Source organism: Cricetulus griseus, chromosome 5 (genome assembly GCF_003668045.3).
Source record: "Cricetulus griseus strain 17A/GY chromosome 5, alternate assembly CriGri-PICRH-1.0, whole genome shotgun sequence".
Lineage (NCBI taxonomy): Eukaryota > Metazoa > Chordata > Mammalia > Rodentia > Cricetidae > Cricetulus > Cricetulus griseus.
This window is the reverse complement of record NC_048598.1, coordinates 157,039,305-157,052,195: the sequence shown is the minus strand read 5'-3', so window position 1 is coordinate 157,052,195 and position 12,891 is coordinate 157,039,305. Positions and strand designations below refer to the sequence as shown.

General features: G+C 42.0%; 1 protein-coding gene across 2 annotated transcripts in view; it reads right to left on the bottom strand.

Moving 5' to 3' along the window:
• Positions 1 to 567: 567 nt before the first annotated feature.
• Positions 568 to 12,891, bottom strand: part of Stxbp6 (syntaxin binding protein 6) — a 228,478-nt gene continuing 216,154 nt past the window's right edge. For both annotated transcript variants that reach the window (XM_027419784.2, XM_035445054.1), the window contains exons 5-6: positions 9,311 to 9,468; positions 568 to 3,873 (exon numbers count right to left, since the gene is read on the bottom strand). In XM_027419784.2, coding sequence (XP_027275585.1) covers positions 3,850 to 3,873; positions 9,311 to 9,468 — 182 coding nt within the window. In that variant the 3' untranslated portion in view covers positions 568 to 3,849. The remainder of the gene's footprint in view (positions 3,874 to 9,310; positions 9,469 to 12,891) is intronic.

Genomic DNA, 12,891 nt, shown 5'->3' with positions numbered 1-12,891 from the left:
TTCTTATTTAATCAAACCCTATCACCACGGGTTCTTCTTGGAGATGTTGCAGCACTGTAGGCTTCTGAGTTCACCTGCTTCACTGGGTGTACCTGGCAGAGATGACTATTGGGTTGCCAAAGTTACTCAGGTCACTTCCGTTGAAAACCAATGGGGTAACATTTGCTTTGCCACAGAAATAAGAGGACACTATCTGATCTAGTGGACCTTACAGTTTGGTAGGACACATAACTTGTCTGCTGAGTGATGGGGTCTCCTAAAACAAACTCTTAAACTGAACACATTACTGATGCCAGCAGGAGAGGATGCAGTGATCTGCCTACCTGCTCCAGAAAACAGAGCCCAGCTCTTGCTGAATACCTGTCAAGCTCTGCACTGAGCTTCACTCATCCATCTTTCTTTACACTTCCAGCTTTCCCATAATTTCATCATTGTCTGGTCTCAATGCTGAGGTCTGCAGGCACACATACAGCTTCCCCCCCTCCACCACCACCATAACAGGTGTGATGGTGTTCACATGCTGGGTGGTGGTTTACAGGTTTCACAAATAACTGAGAGAGAAAAAACTTTCACCACAGAATTAAAATATTTAATGACAAAATTTGAGTTGCTGTAATAGTGAACCAACAGAACAGCTGTTACTTGTCTCCAAATGCAACAAAAAATGGTGCTCAAATGTCAGCGAGAATTTCTGAGGAGCCAAGAACAAAACAGATTAACAGCATCACAATTCTGAAAGTTAGGAGTGAAACCTATCTCTACTACTTTCTCTTATTTAGGGAAAACTCTGTAAAAGTTTCTACATAAATGCATAACCTTTGCTACTCACAATAGCATAAGACAGATTTCACTATAATTTTAAGTCTAACACATAATCTTACTTTTATCAGACCTTAAAAAAAGTTAGCTACTGATCTTGTTACGTTTTACAAGTACATTCTTTAAAATGAAGCATCAACCTGAATAACTGCATAGTTCCTGTACATAGATATCTAATCATTCTAGTGAAGAACTCTACAGCTACATTCTAGGAAGAAGCAGAAACACTGGCAAGCTCCTTTCCTTTATGCATGTCAATGTAATTTGCAAAGTCCTTCAGAGAAAGACACCATTTCCAAAATTCATAGTGAAGTGCAGAAATAAATTAAATACCATAAATCTTCTATCAAGCTCAACCAAATGGCTTGGTCCCAAATGCCTGGAGTCCTCTTAGCAAATTTCTGTGGGTTAGATTACAGTACTTTCTACAAAAGGATAGCAATGAATCTCACGTGTGCTCTCACGGGCTTCTCCAAACGAGGCTGGATGGTTGAAGAGGGGCAGCAGTGGCTGTTATAGCCCATGTGTGGTGGAGAACAAGCAAGATTCACCATAGGTCAAGGTCATGGTGATGGCCTGGAAGCTGATTGGTCAGCCAAAAAAAGCTACAGGTAGGCTTTTCTTCCAGTTCAGGCTTTTTCTAACAAGACTTAGGCCTAAGGTCGTCAACAGAGAGAATGGGAAGAGGGAAGGTGAAGGGCACTTATACTTGTAAAAAGCAACTACAAGAATTATGCAGAAGAGGAAGGCCCAGCTTTCACAGAATGCACATGGCCTCACCCTCTGCCCCTTCAGAAATAGCTGCCATATAGCTTTTGGCAGGTAGCAGACAACCAATTTTACCCTTGAGTTGTGTGTCGAAAGTGAGACTACTTCCCTCAACTATTTATACCAACTCTCTGAAACTAGGATCCAGTTTTGGAAGATGAGTATGTGTGTTTTCTAAGCTAAAGTCTACAAATGAAATCAGTTTGGAGTGATATTTGGGGGCTTTTTATTTTTATCTTTTTAGAAATCAGATAGTTCCAATAATCAGCTGATGGCATGTTCCTGGCTTCTTTAAAATGTTAAGACACCTAAAGGAGAGTGTAAGATACAGTGAACATTCCTAGCCCACAATATACATGTTGCAGTGTGTTTTTCAACTGGACTATCTGCCCAAGAAAATTCACAAACTCCTTTGCAGCAAATTCTATCCTCCTGATACCATACCCATGATATTCCAAGAACAGTGTGCTCTTTCCCTAGGATGCATTATTAGGAGAACTTAAGCATTTAAATCAGCATTAGTAATCTAAAGTCAATTTATGCTGCTGCCTCAGAGGCTACATCACACAAAAATAGGTGACTCGGTGGATAGGAAAGAAGAAAACAGGTCCTGAAGACCCAGGCAGCTGAAAACTCCATGCATTGCAGTGAATATCTGGCACACGTAGCTTGCCTCATTGCTTCATGAGGAACAAACATAGGTTGTTTTGTTTTATGTTTAGCTTTTAACCTTTCAGAAAACAAAACTTCCACAGTCTAAGTGTACTATTACCTTGAGCAACACAGAATCCAGAAGAACTCTGTTCAATTTGACAGCAATATAAAGGCTTGTAACCATGCTGTCTGTACCAGAACAGGCAAGTCCAAATTGACAAACATGTAATCTGTCAAGAAGCACATGTTAAATGACACAAGATAAACTGGAAACAAAAACAATATCCAAACCTCCAAAACCCAGATGCCAAGAAACCAAAGGTCCTTTCCCAAGGCTACTGCAAGAGTGCCTCTGGCATTCGGCATAGCTTTGTAAAAGGAGAGAGAAAAAAAAAGGAAGTCATATCTTTTCACATTATGATTTATGTAGATTTTTATCTAGACAAATAATTTATTTTATTTTACTTTATTCACCATTATTATTTTTTTTCCGATGCAAACACACAGGGGCTTATTATAAAAACAAAGTTTGGGTTGTCAGCACTCCTACACAGTGGGTGAGAGGAGTGGCCCTGAACCAACTTTATTCATTATTATCATTGTATCTGTGTATGTGTTTGATATGGTGTGTCATGACACATGTGTGGAGGTCAGAGGTCAACTCTCTGGCATCTGGTCACCAGCGTTATGCTATAAGCACCTTCATCCACTGATCTACCTCACTGACCCTGGATAAGTTATTTTTGTTAGAAATACAAGTCCCCCCATGTCAGCTACTATAATTTGGGAAGATTACAATAGAGAGAAACATCCATAAAGACACAGAGATTTTTAAAGTAGGTTTTTCTATAGGGCTTTACACTCAAATTTTTATCCTTCATATGATAATTCCAACTAATCAGACTGGAAAGAAGGAGCAGAAATGTTCATGCTTCATCTCAGAAAGTAGATTTCTATTTGTGATTCTGATTTGTTTTGTGAATGCTAGTGATGTTTCATGCAAAAAAGATTAATATGCAAAGAGCAAAATCCAATACTGCTATTTTCCCTGATATATGTGTTTTCCATAGCATAGACTTGAGTCCCAGGATACTGAATTTTAACTTTGCTCTTCAAATTAAGAAGACTAGGAAAGTAAGTGATACCACTGTGTGACTTTTAATTTTGTAAAGGACCATCATCTAATGTCAGCATATTTGACTGTTTTGTTGCTTAGTTTCAGAGGGAGAAAAAATTCATTTTGCTAGTTTAGACCTGGCTTATCATTTAGTCTGAATTTCATATTTAAACTACAAAACAATTTTCCTTTAAAAGGAAACACACACACACACACACACACACACACACACACAAATGGAAAAATAAAAATGAAGCTGATGCTATTGCAGCATTTCTTACCAAGATAGGGAAATGTATAAACACAAAACATTTTCATTCATATTGACATCTGAAGATGAAAAACCAAAATCACTCAATGTCCAGATACTGGAAAAACCAACCAACCAACCAACAAAACGAAAAGAAGGAAGCAGCAGTCCTGAATTCTCGTAATCACCGCTGAACAAATTCTTCCATTTTCTTTAGAGGTTTACCAGGATAGGCAGTTTCTCAACATTTGTGCTTCATGGCAAGCTAAGGAGAGAAAGGGAGGGCAATGTAAACAAATGAGACCTCATTTGTAGGGAGGCTCGATGCCTTTCCTTCCCACATTTAGGATGAGACATGTCAACAGATTCTGTGTGGTGATGACCACGATTCCTATCCACAGTGGCTCCTGGTAGATGTGCACAGGACGCTGCACTTTGTCAGCTTTGTTGGCATATGTGTGTGTTGGTGGAGGATGCTGTGTGGTGCTTTTTCATCCCACTGGGGGAACAATGGAAACAAAGTGTACAGGGAGGACAAGCGACTTGCCCTAGGGACAGGTGGGATTCCTAGGTCACCGGTTATGTCAGCAAGCAACACTCTTGATATGTTAATATTTGATGATATCCCATAAAGTGTGAGAATGCAACAGCACGCTGAGAGACAATCGAAAATCCTCTCTGCAATATGCTTGCTGGATTTTCAACCAGGTCCAAAGCTCCTGGCAATTAAATTGTATTATTGAGTAGGATGAACAATAGACCTTAACTTCTAATTATCGGTGCTCTGCCTCACCCTGGAATGTGTCAATACCCATCTTTCTAGCAAAGCCCAGGGCAGTCACAGTGTCATCTTCTTTGTAGCTGAGAGAGAGAAGTTAGAACCCTGAGCTCCCACTGGGAAAAAAAAAATGTCAAGATTTCTGCACCTGACAGAGGATGGACAGACTCTATCCTGGTAGTGTCTGCAAAGAAAACCTTAACTGAAAGCCTTGGTACCCCTGTAAGGTAGTGCCCGTGAAGAGTTCCACCAAACCTTTGCTGGCTGATGGTCATGTTTAGTCAACTGTCAGAGGCAGAGTTTGTGACCTCTTAGTTCTTAGTACTTCTATACTGATTGCTAAAGCTTTTTTTTTCTTCTTCTTCTTCCAACAATTGTGGCGTTGCCTGAAACTCCTGGCATTAAATGTATTTAGTTACTGACACAATAAAATGATAGAGGTAGGACTCGGACTCAGACCTATGCCAGACTTCAGCCACTTTCTGGGTCCCTTATTGTCAGGCCTACTGTTTTGTTCTGCCTCCAGATTTCATATATTATTTAATCAATGAGGTCCATAAAATAAACACAGAGCTGTTAAGTGTCGTGCGTAATGAATACCAACCATAAATATTTGATCAAGGCTACAGTGTTGGTATTCATTGAGCTATTAACTTTCCACTAACAGGCTTGAGCCAGTTCAAACATAGCCACTCATCTTCAGGAATAATTGTGCTGCTGCTCAAACCATACCCTGGGTCATGGACAACTGTACTTTGCAGAAATACAATTGGATAGGACAATTTGCTACTTAGGTCTTGTAATGGTCCAAATATTCGTGTCTTCCCAAAAGTCATGTGCTGAAACCTCACTGCCATGAGATGGCATAAGGAGGTGGGCTTGGGAGGTACCTGGACAATGATGCAGATTCCTCACAATGAATTAGAGACTCTCTTTTCACTATGACAGGATATGTACTCTGATGGGTCACCATAAGTGAATCAGGAAACTGATCCTCGCCAGGCATCCTGATCTTGGATTTCTCTGTGAGAAATTCACTGTTTATCAACTACCAGTTTGTTTGTTTACTTACTTTAAGTAGTCTGAATGGACTAGTGATACATATTTGGGTAAGAAGTGATAATACTCTGGTTTATAAAAGTCTCTGGGAATGAAGAGCTTTAGGATTAAGAGCAGAAAGAGCAGTAGACCAGACAAGATCATGAAACCAGACTATACAACTTTGCTGTGAGACCCCAAGCTCCAAAGTCAAGAATCCCATGCCTTCCCATTGTTTCCCGTGCCTGTAAAACTGCCACAGATTAACTCAGGTGCTGGAGTTCCTCACTAACAATTCTTCCTAGTTTATTTGCTGAATACATCACAGAAACCACCTCTCAATGATTTGTAACCGATTCTATATAATGGTTATTAAAATAAACAGTTACTGATGCTAGGGACATGCTTTAAGAGGCCCGAGTCCCTTCCCTTCTGGCCTGGAGGTCCAAAGTGAGCAACTGCAACAGAAGAGAGTAGAGAGAGACAGAGATAGAGATAGAGATAGTGATAGAGATAGAGATAGAGGGAGGGAGGGAGGAAAGGAGGAGAGGGAGAGACAGAGACACAGAGAGAGACAGAGACAGAGAGAGGGAGGGAGAGAGAAAAACACACACACACACAGAGACAGAGAGAGAGAGAGAGAGAGAGAGAGAGAGAGAGAGAGAGAGAGAGGCTGTTTTCCCTTTCTAGAGAGGATAATGCCTGTTGCCATCACTTCCCCCACAAATGTGGGCTGGTGCAGAATAGGCCAGATCAGTGCTCTTTTCTGTGAGAAATGTAATTTGTGGATGACTAGTGTGGCTGATGTTCTTGCCTGCTGACTCGCAGTCCCCATGGTGGGCTGTCAAAACCCAGAATACACTGCACCCTTGAGCTTTTGGGGGCAGGGGGAAGAGAACAGGGCTGCTTCTGTCGTGAGTTTCTCTTTTCTAATGGCTGGGACTGTGCCAAACCCACAGCACAGGAAGGAACCACACTTCCTGAAGGCAGGCTAACCAGAGCTGGGGTGAGGAGGGTGCTGGGACAGGAGAGAAGTACCTTGTCCCTCTCTGCTCTAGAAGGAACCAGCACCTATACAACTCGAAAACGTGGTCATATAAAAATGATTTGTTCACTCTTACATTGTTCACTCTGGGTCATTGCAGGGTCCCGGGAAAATCAGAAGACCAAAGATTGTTTTCTACTGTAATCTAGAAAAACAGGCCACACTTTCCAGTGCATACTGGCTGTCCTCAGAGGAACTATCACCTGGGATGACTGTTCTCTGCCATGTGCATTGTGTCCTCCTCTTGTAAACACAGCCCACTCTTGATGAGTCAACAGGCCACACATGTCTGGGGGGGTGGGGGTGGAAAAGGCCTGGTTTCACTTCTGAAGTCTCTTCTTCCCGGCCGGCCTGGTTGGTGCTTGGCCAGTGAAATGACATCTTCATGGTAAGCTTATACCAATGGGGACAAATTGGCAGTTCTTGCCCCTGGGAAAGTAGCCACATGTTATCTAAAGAGGTCAACCTGCTCACTAGGAATACAGCCAAGGCTAGTGATTTTTAAGTCTATATCCCAATTCAGAAATCTGCAAGTGTAGCTCTGACACTGTCTCACACTCTCTCACACACACTCTCTCAGGAGCTCTACAGTGTCTCTTCTCCCCTGGGAACTCCTTCCAGAGGGCAAACCAATTGCAATGCTAACTTCTCTTGCCTAAGCCCTCTCCACTAAGACCAGATGACTCGCCTGCATTGATGAAAGCTGGAGAAACCCGTGTATTCGATGGTCTCATCAACTACTGGTCTCATGAGGACTGCTCTCAGTTCAGATACCATAAACTTCACACTGCTCTATCCTTTTGAGTTTGAATCACATACTCTCCATCTGCATTCCTTTTCTCTTGCTGTTTTAAAGACTCTCAGTCATCTGTAATAATTCTCCAGCCTCATTACTGAGCTCATTATGTGACCAAATGGGACAGGCTCGGCAGAAGCTATGTCTACTGAAATAAATCATAAACAATTTAGATTTATGTGCATGCTCATCTCAGCACCCAAGGAGATAGGTGCTGTTTTTAATTAATTGCCTCTGTTTTACTGAGAAAACATGGACTTCGAGTAATTTAGCATTTGTCCAAGGTCACTCAGATGGTGAGTGACAGAGCTGGGCTCAAATGTAGGACATTCACTACTGTACCATGTTATTTCCCAACCATTCAGTAAACTTGGCCACAGTGTCAGGGAAACGGTTGCCACAGCCAAGAACTTGGGTGTTTGTACAACCCCTCCTGAGAAGAACGCCTATGTGGATGACATCCAGGTATTGTCTCCCCCACGTTAGGAAGAATAGTTTCACAGCTTCCTTGGTAACCTGGTTCATGGTTTAATCATTAGCCTAAACTGTTTTAACAGAGTTTTATCAGTACACCATCAATTGCACAATTCTGTGGGAAGTCAGGAGAGATAATCACCTGGACAACCCACCCTTTGTGGACTTTAGGACAGTTGGGAAGTTACTTCCTTTGGCTTTCTCTTCCCCAACACTAAGAATTTATCTCCAGATTTCCGCTCTCTATCTCCCACTTGGATAAGTGAAGTTGCTTTTTGTATTACCGCATCTGGGGAATCTCTCAGATTCCCATGCTGTCACTTCCCCTGTACACAAAGCTCTGGAGAAATGTGCATCTGAGTTTATGACCTCTGTAACAGCTCACAGGCGTGAGGTCCTGATTCCAGCTTGTCTATCTCCTTTCTTAAACAGTTGGCTAGTTCTCCTTCTAGGAACTCTACCTGGGTTTCAGAGGCAATGCACTAAGTGTACTAAGACACAGTTGTGACAGAGAGTCACTCTGGCACTTAGACAGTTGTGTGTAAAGAGGATCACAGAGGAAGGACAGCATAAACATCCACCAGGAGCCAGTCTGGAGATCTGGAGAGGCATCTTCTGCCTCAGTGGAACATATTTTCCTCATTGCATCTTGGTTGTCCTTTTCTGGTTCCCCAGCACAAGTGGTATATTGTGTTGAGGCTAATTGAATTATTCTCCCTCAAAGATCAGTGAAAAAACTATCTGAAGGTCCTGATCATGAGCCTGACAGGCCAATATGTCACCAATAGAAATGGTTTCCAGAAACATAAATTCAAATTGTCAGTTAGAAATGAACTACTCTTTGATATGGGGTACAAGTACAGTCATAAATTTTCCTTATCGCCCAAGCAGTGGGACTCCTCTTCCCCTCTGTGTATGCTTGCCTTAGATAGGGACTGCCAGTGCATAGTCCCATGCCCTTCTAAAAAGCAATTCTCAGCAAAAGGATGAACATGTGTGCTAAGTTTCCAGGCATATAAGAGGAATCCTTCTCAGAGTTCAGGGCCAGGAGATTATCTTGCCACCTCTGTCAAAATTAGAGATCCAGAACTGAGGTCTTGAATCAACACTCATCCCCTGTCAGAGTGGAAGCTAGCCTTGAAGCCAGGGCTTGCTTTATGTCTAGTGAAGAGCTAATGACACATGGCAGATACAGGATGAGAAAGGGACAGAGTGGGAAAGGACACCTGAGAAGACTCAAGTCCACTACAATTCTTTCAGCTGTGGCCAAGGAAAGAGATATATCCTGAGACATTATCACATTTGTCCCTCTTTCGGTGACCTGAGGGGCAGTAATTAAAAGATTTTTTTCTGTTACCTAAAATAGCTAAAAGTCAGGTCAGAGAAAGAGATGAAGACATTAGGAAGAAGATGGTGACCCACACAAACCAGGTAGAAGAAGAAAAATTCTAGGCCCTAGTAATCATGGAATGACCTATCAAATGGCTGATGTTCCCTCTCACCATACGAAGTTTCTTGGCACTATGGCCCCCGATAACCCAGCATGGAGATCCTGCTTTCTGCTGGCTCACCTTGTGTGCGGTTTCTGCAAACTGCTGAGCACTGTTCTTCATGTCTTCTGTCTTCTCTTCTGCTCGGCCTAACCGTTCCCCACGTTCATTCAAGGCCTGGCTTGCCTTCTGTACTGCACTGGTCACACTATCAGCAGCGGAATGGAGGATGCTGTTTCCTAGAAGGATTGCAAGAGTGTCAAGAGCTGGCTTGTCTATCCCACAGTGACAGATCCCCACACTAAGGGAAGGCCAAAGGCAGATGGTACCAGAAAACACTTTTACATCGCTTTAGTGTGACTCATTTCCCTGTACAAAGAACATACAGGCCTGCCACAGGACCAGGGCAAATTCCACCATCTTCTTTCTGTCCCACCTTCATCCATTCTGCTTGGGAAGGCTCAGAAAGATGGAGAGGACTGGGATTTAAAACTGACTTGCATAGGTAAATGGGAACCCCAACAAGTTCACAAAATTAGACAAGTTCATTAAGACATATTTGGATATTGTGCACACTTCCATTAATTAATTTACTTGTCATATTTATTTATTTTTTCTCTCACTGTGTATATTTAGGTCAGAGGACAACTCCTGGAAGTTGGTTCTCTCCTTCCACCATATGAGTGCCAGCAACAGAACTCAGTTAACTTGGTGGCAAGGGCCTTACCTGCTGACTCACTTCAATGCCTTATTTATTTTCTGAGACAAATATCTCACTCTGGAGTCTAGGCTAGCCTGGGAGTCCATCTTTCTGCCTCTGCCTCTAGAGTGATAGGATTCCACGTTCAATTAAACCTATAGGAGGGTTCTTTGTTTCTCATATTCCAATCTGGAGGACTGATCCTAGGGCCTCGTGAATGCTAGGCAAACCCTCCACCATTGGCTGTATCCTCAACTATGCAGTTTGTTTTGATCTGATGGTAAGGTTCAATAATCACAGAAAAATTTGAGCCAAAGAGCCAAATAGATATAATGATAATAGATATAATAATAACAATAATATATATATACATATATATATATATGTATATATATATTGAACATATGATCTTACATCCCTTCCTCTTTACTTTCATCCTTTATTCCTTTATGTAGCCAGTAAACCACACTCCCCACTCTATGGCTAAGGTGAAGTGATCGCTTCCAACCTCCAATCCCATGCTATCACTTGGATGGTCAGGCTTCCCGTGTGACTCTAGAATATGAAAAGCAGAACACAGCACTGCATGCTGCTAGCAGGTTAAAAAAAACAAAACCAAAAATTAGAGAAACTGATAAATGGAGAAATTTAGCATTTGCAAACACAGGAATGACACCAAGGAAAGCAGAAGACAACAGCATCTCAAAAGGTCATGCATCCTTGATACTCCACTTGCCAACCTGGTGAAGAACACATTAGCCACTGAGGACAAGAACATTGCCAAATGACAACCTCAGGAAAATGTATAGCTGTATTTTGTTAACACTGAATGGGAGATATTTAATGGCATTTTATATAATAGCTTTATGTCTTTGAATAAGTTGATTACATCATTTTACTTTGTACCTGAGATGGATACTTCTAGCCACAAATAGCTTTTAATAGAAGTGCAATTTCCACTAGTCACAGCTACAAAGGCTTCCTAATTTCTCCTTTGTGGGAACACTCTGCAGTTTGTGGGAAAGAAACTCAGGCAGGACTGGTATAGAGGCAGAACTGAAGGAATCACTTTCTATTTTTCAAGGACTTAAAATATACTAAAAGGGGGAATTAGGGTTAACTAATATTACCAGATGTAGCCAGAACCACATAGATATATATCCATATATTCATCTGTATATATAAATTCATTGAGTACAGAGCTGGGGAGATGGTTCCCCAGGGAAATCTGGTTGGGCACTGCAGAAAATCTGGGACTTCAGAACAAATTTAAGAGGAGAAATCTTGGTCTTACTATGCTTTCATACTGTACCTGTGATTATGAAGGCAGTCTATTATCATACCTAACATTAACACAGCATTTTGTAAGCATAAAAACATTCACAAATATCACTTCATTTTTCAAAAATCCTGGGGAAGCAGATTGGACAAGTGGAAAAGTTTGTATACGGTCATCACACCAGCAAGTGACATATTTATTGCCACTGGGCCTCTGTGTGTGGATGACCTTATCCTGTTTTCACAGACACAATGTAGCAATCGCTATGACAGAATTTCCGGCAGACTGGCACATAGGTGTAGGTTTTAACAGGTACATGCTTAGCAGGTGTTTGGCAGGTTATTTCCCAGTGTAATCCCAGGCTGCTTCTGCCCTCAAAGTGTTCTTCTAAGTAAATAAAGAATTACTGTTTATGCTACATGGAAAGCCAAGTGACACAAAGAAGGAAGAGGCTAGTAGGATGGAGGTCTCTTTGATCTATACCCCTTTATATGTACCATAGTGTAGCAACAAGAGGACTGGAGAAAGATGAGGTAGGAATCTGATTTCAGCGTAATAGTTTATACTGATTGTCAACTGGACAGGGTCGGAGTTCCTGAGGAGACATACTTCTGGAAATGTCTGTGAGAGCACTTCCAAGGAAGTTTAGCTAGGAAATGAGATTTGCCCTGAGAGTGGGTAGTGCCATCCCACAGGACAAGGCCTTTGACTGAATTAAAAAGGAGAATCCAAGTGGAACACTGGCATTCATTTCTGCTTTCTGATTGTGGAGTTGATGTGATCAACTCCCGTTGCTACATACCACCCCACATCGTCTTCCTTTCCATGACGGCCTATACTCAAACTGTAAAGAAAGAAGAAAATATCTCTTTTTCTGTAAGTTGCTTCAAGTTGGACATTTGATTACACCAATGAAAGGAAACCAAGGGCTATAGTGATAGTTCAGTTGGCAGTGTACCTGCTGCACAAGTGTGAGGACCTCAGTTTGATCCCAAGAACTTTTGGGAAACTACCAGGTGCGGTGTTGCATGCCACAATGCTGAGTAGATAGAGACTGCTGAGTCCTTGGGACTCTGACCAGCCGGTCTAGCCAAATTAGGACTTTCAGATCCTAGTGAGATACCCAGTCTCAAAAAATAATGTAAAGGGTCTGGAAAGATAGCTCGGTGGTTAAGAAGATTTGGTTCCCAGCACTCACATCAGGCAGCTCTCAAAGGCCTGCTACTCTAGACTCAGGGGATCTCTGCATCCATGGGCATCTTCACACATATGGGGTATATACTCAGGCAGACATATATACACATGAATAAAAACAAAGTTCAAAACAAAGTGGAGAGCAACACAAGGAGGACAACCAAGGTTGACTTCTGGTCTAGACACACACACACACACACACACACACACACACACACACACACACAGAGAGAGAGAGAGAGAGAGAGAGAGAGAGAGAGAGAGAGAGAGAGAGAGAGAGAGAATACTCCCCCAAATAACTAATATAGGAAATTGGAATGGAGCAATGGGACCATTGAGTGATGTGCCTGACCACTGGCTTGTGGGAAAAATGGAAAGAGTGAATCTGTGACAAGAGAGGCCCTAGAAAGCCATCATCAGAGCTTAATGGAGTCATCCTGATACAGCCCATAAAAACAAAAATTCATCTGAAAGGAGAGCAACTGGATT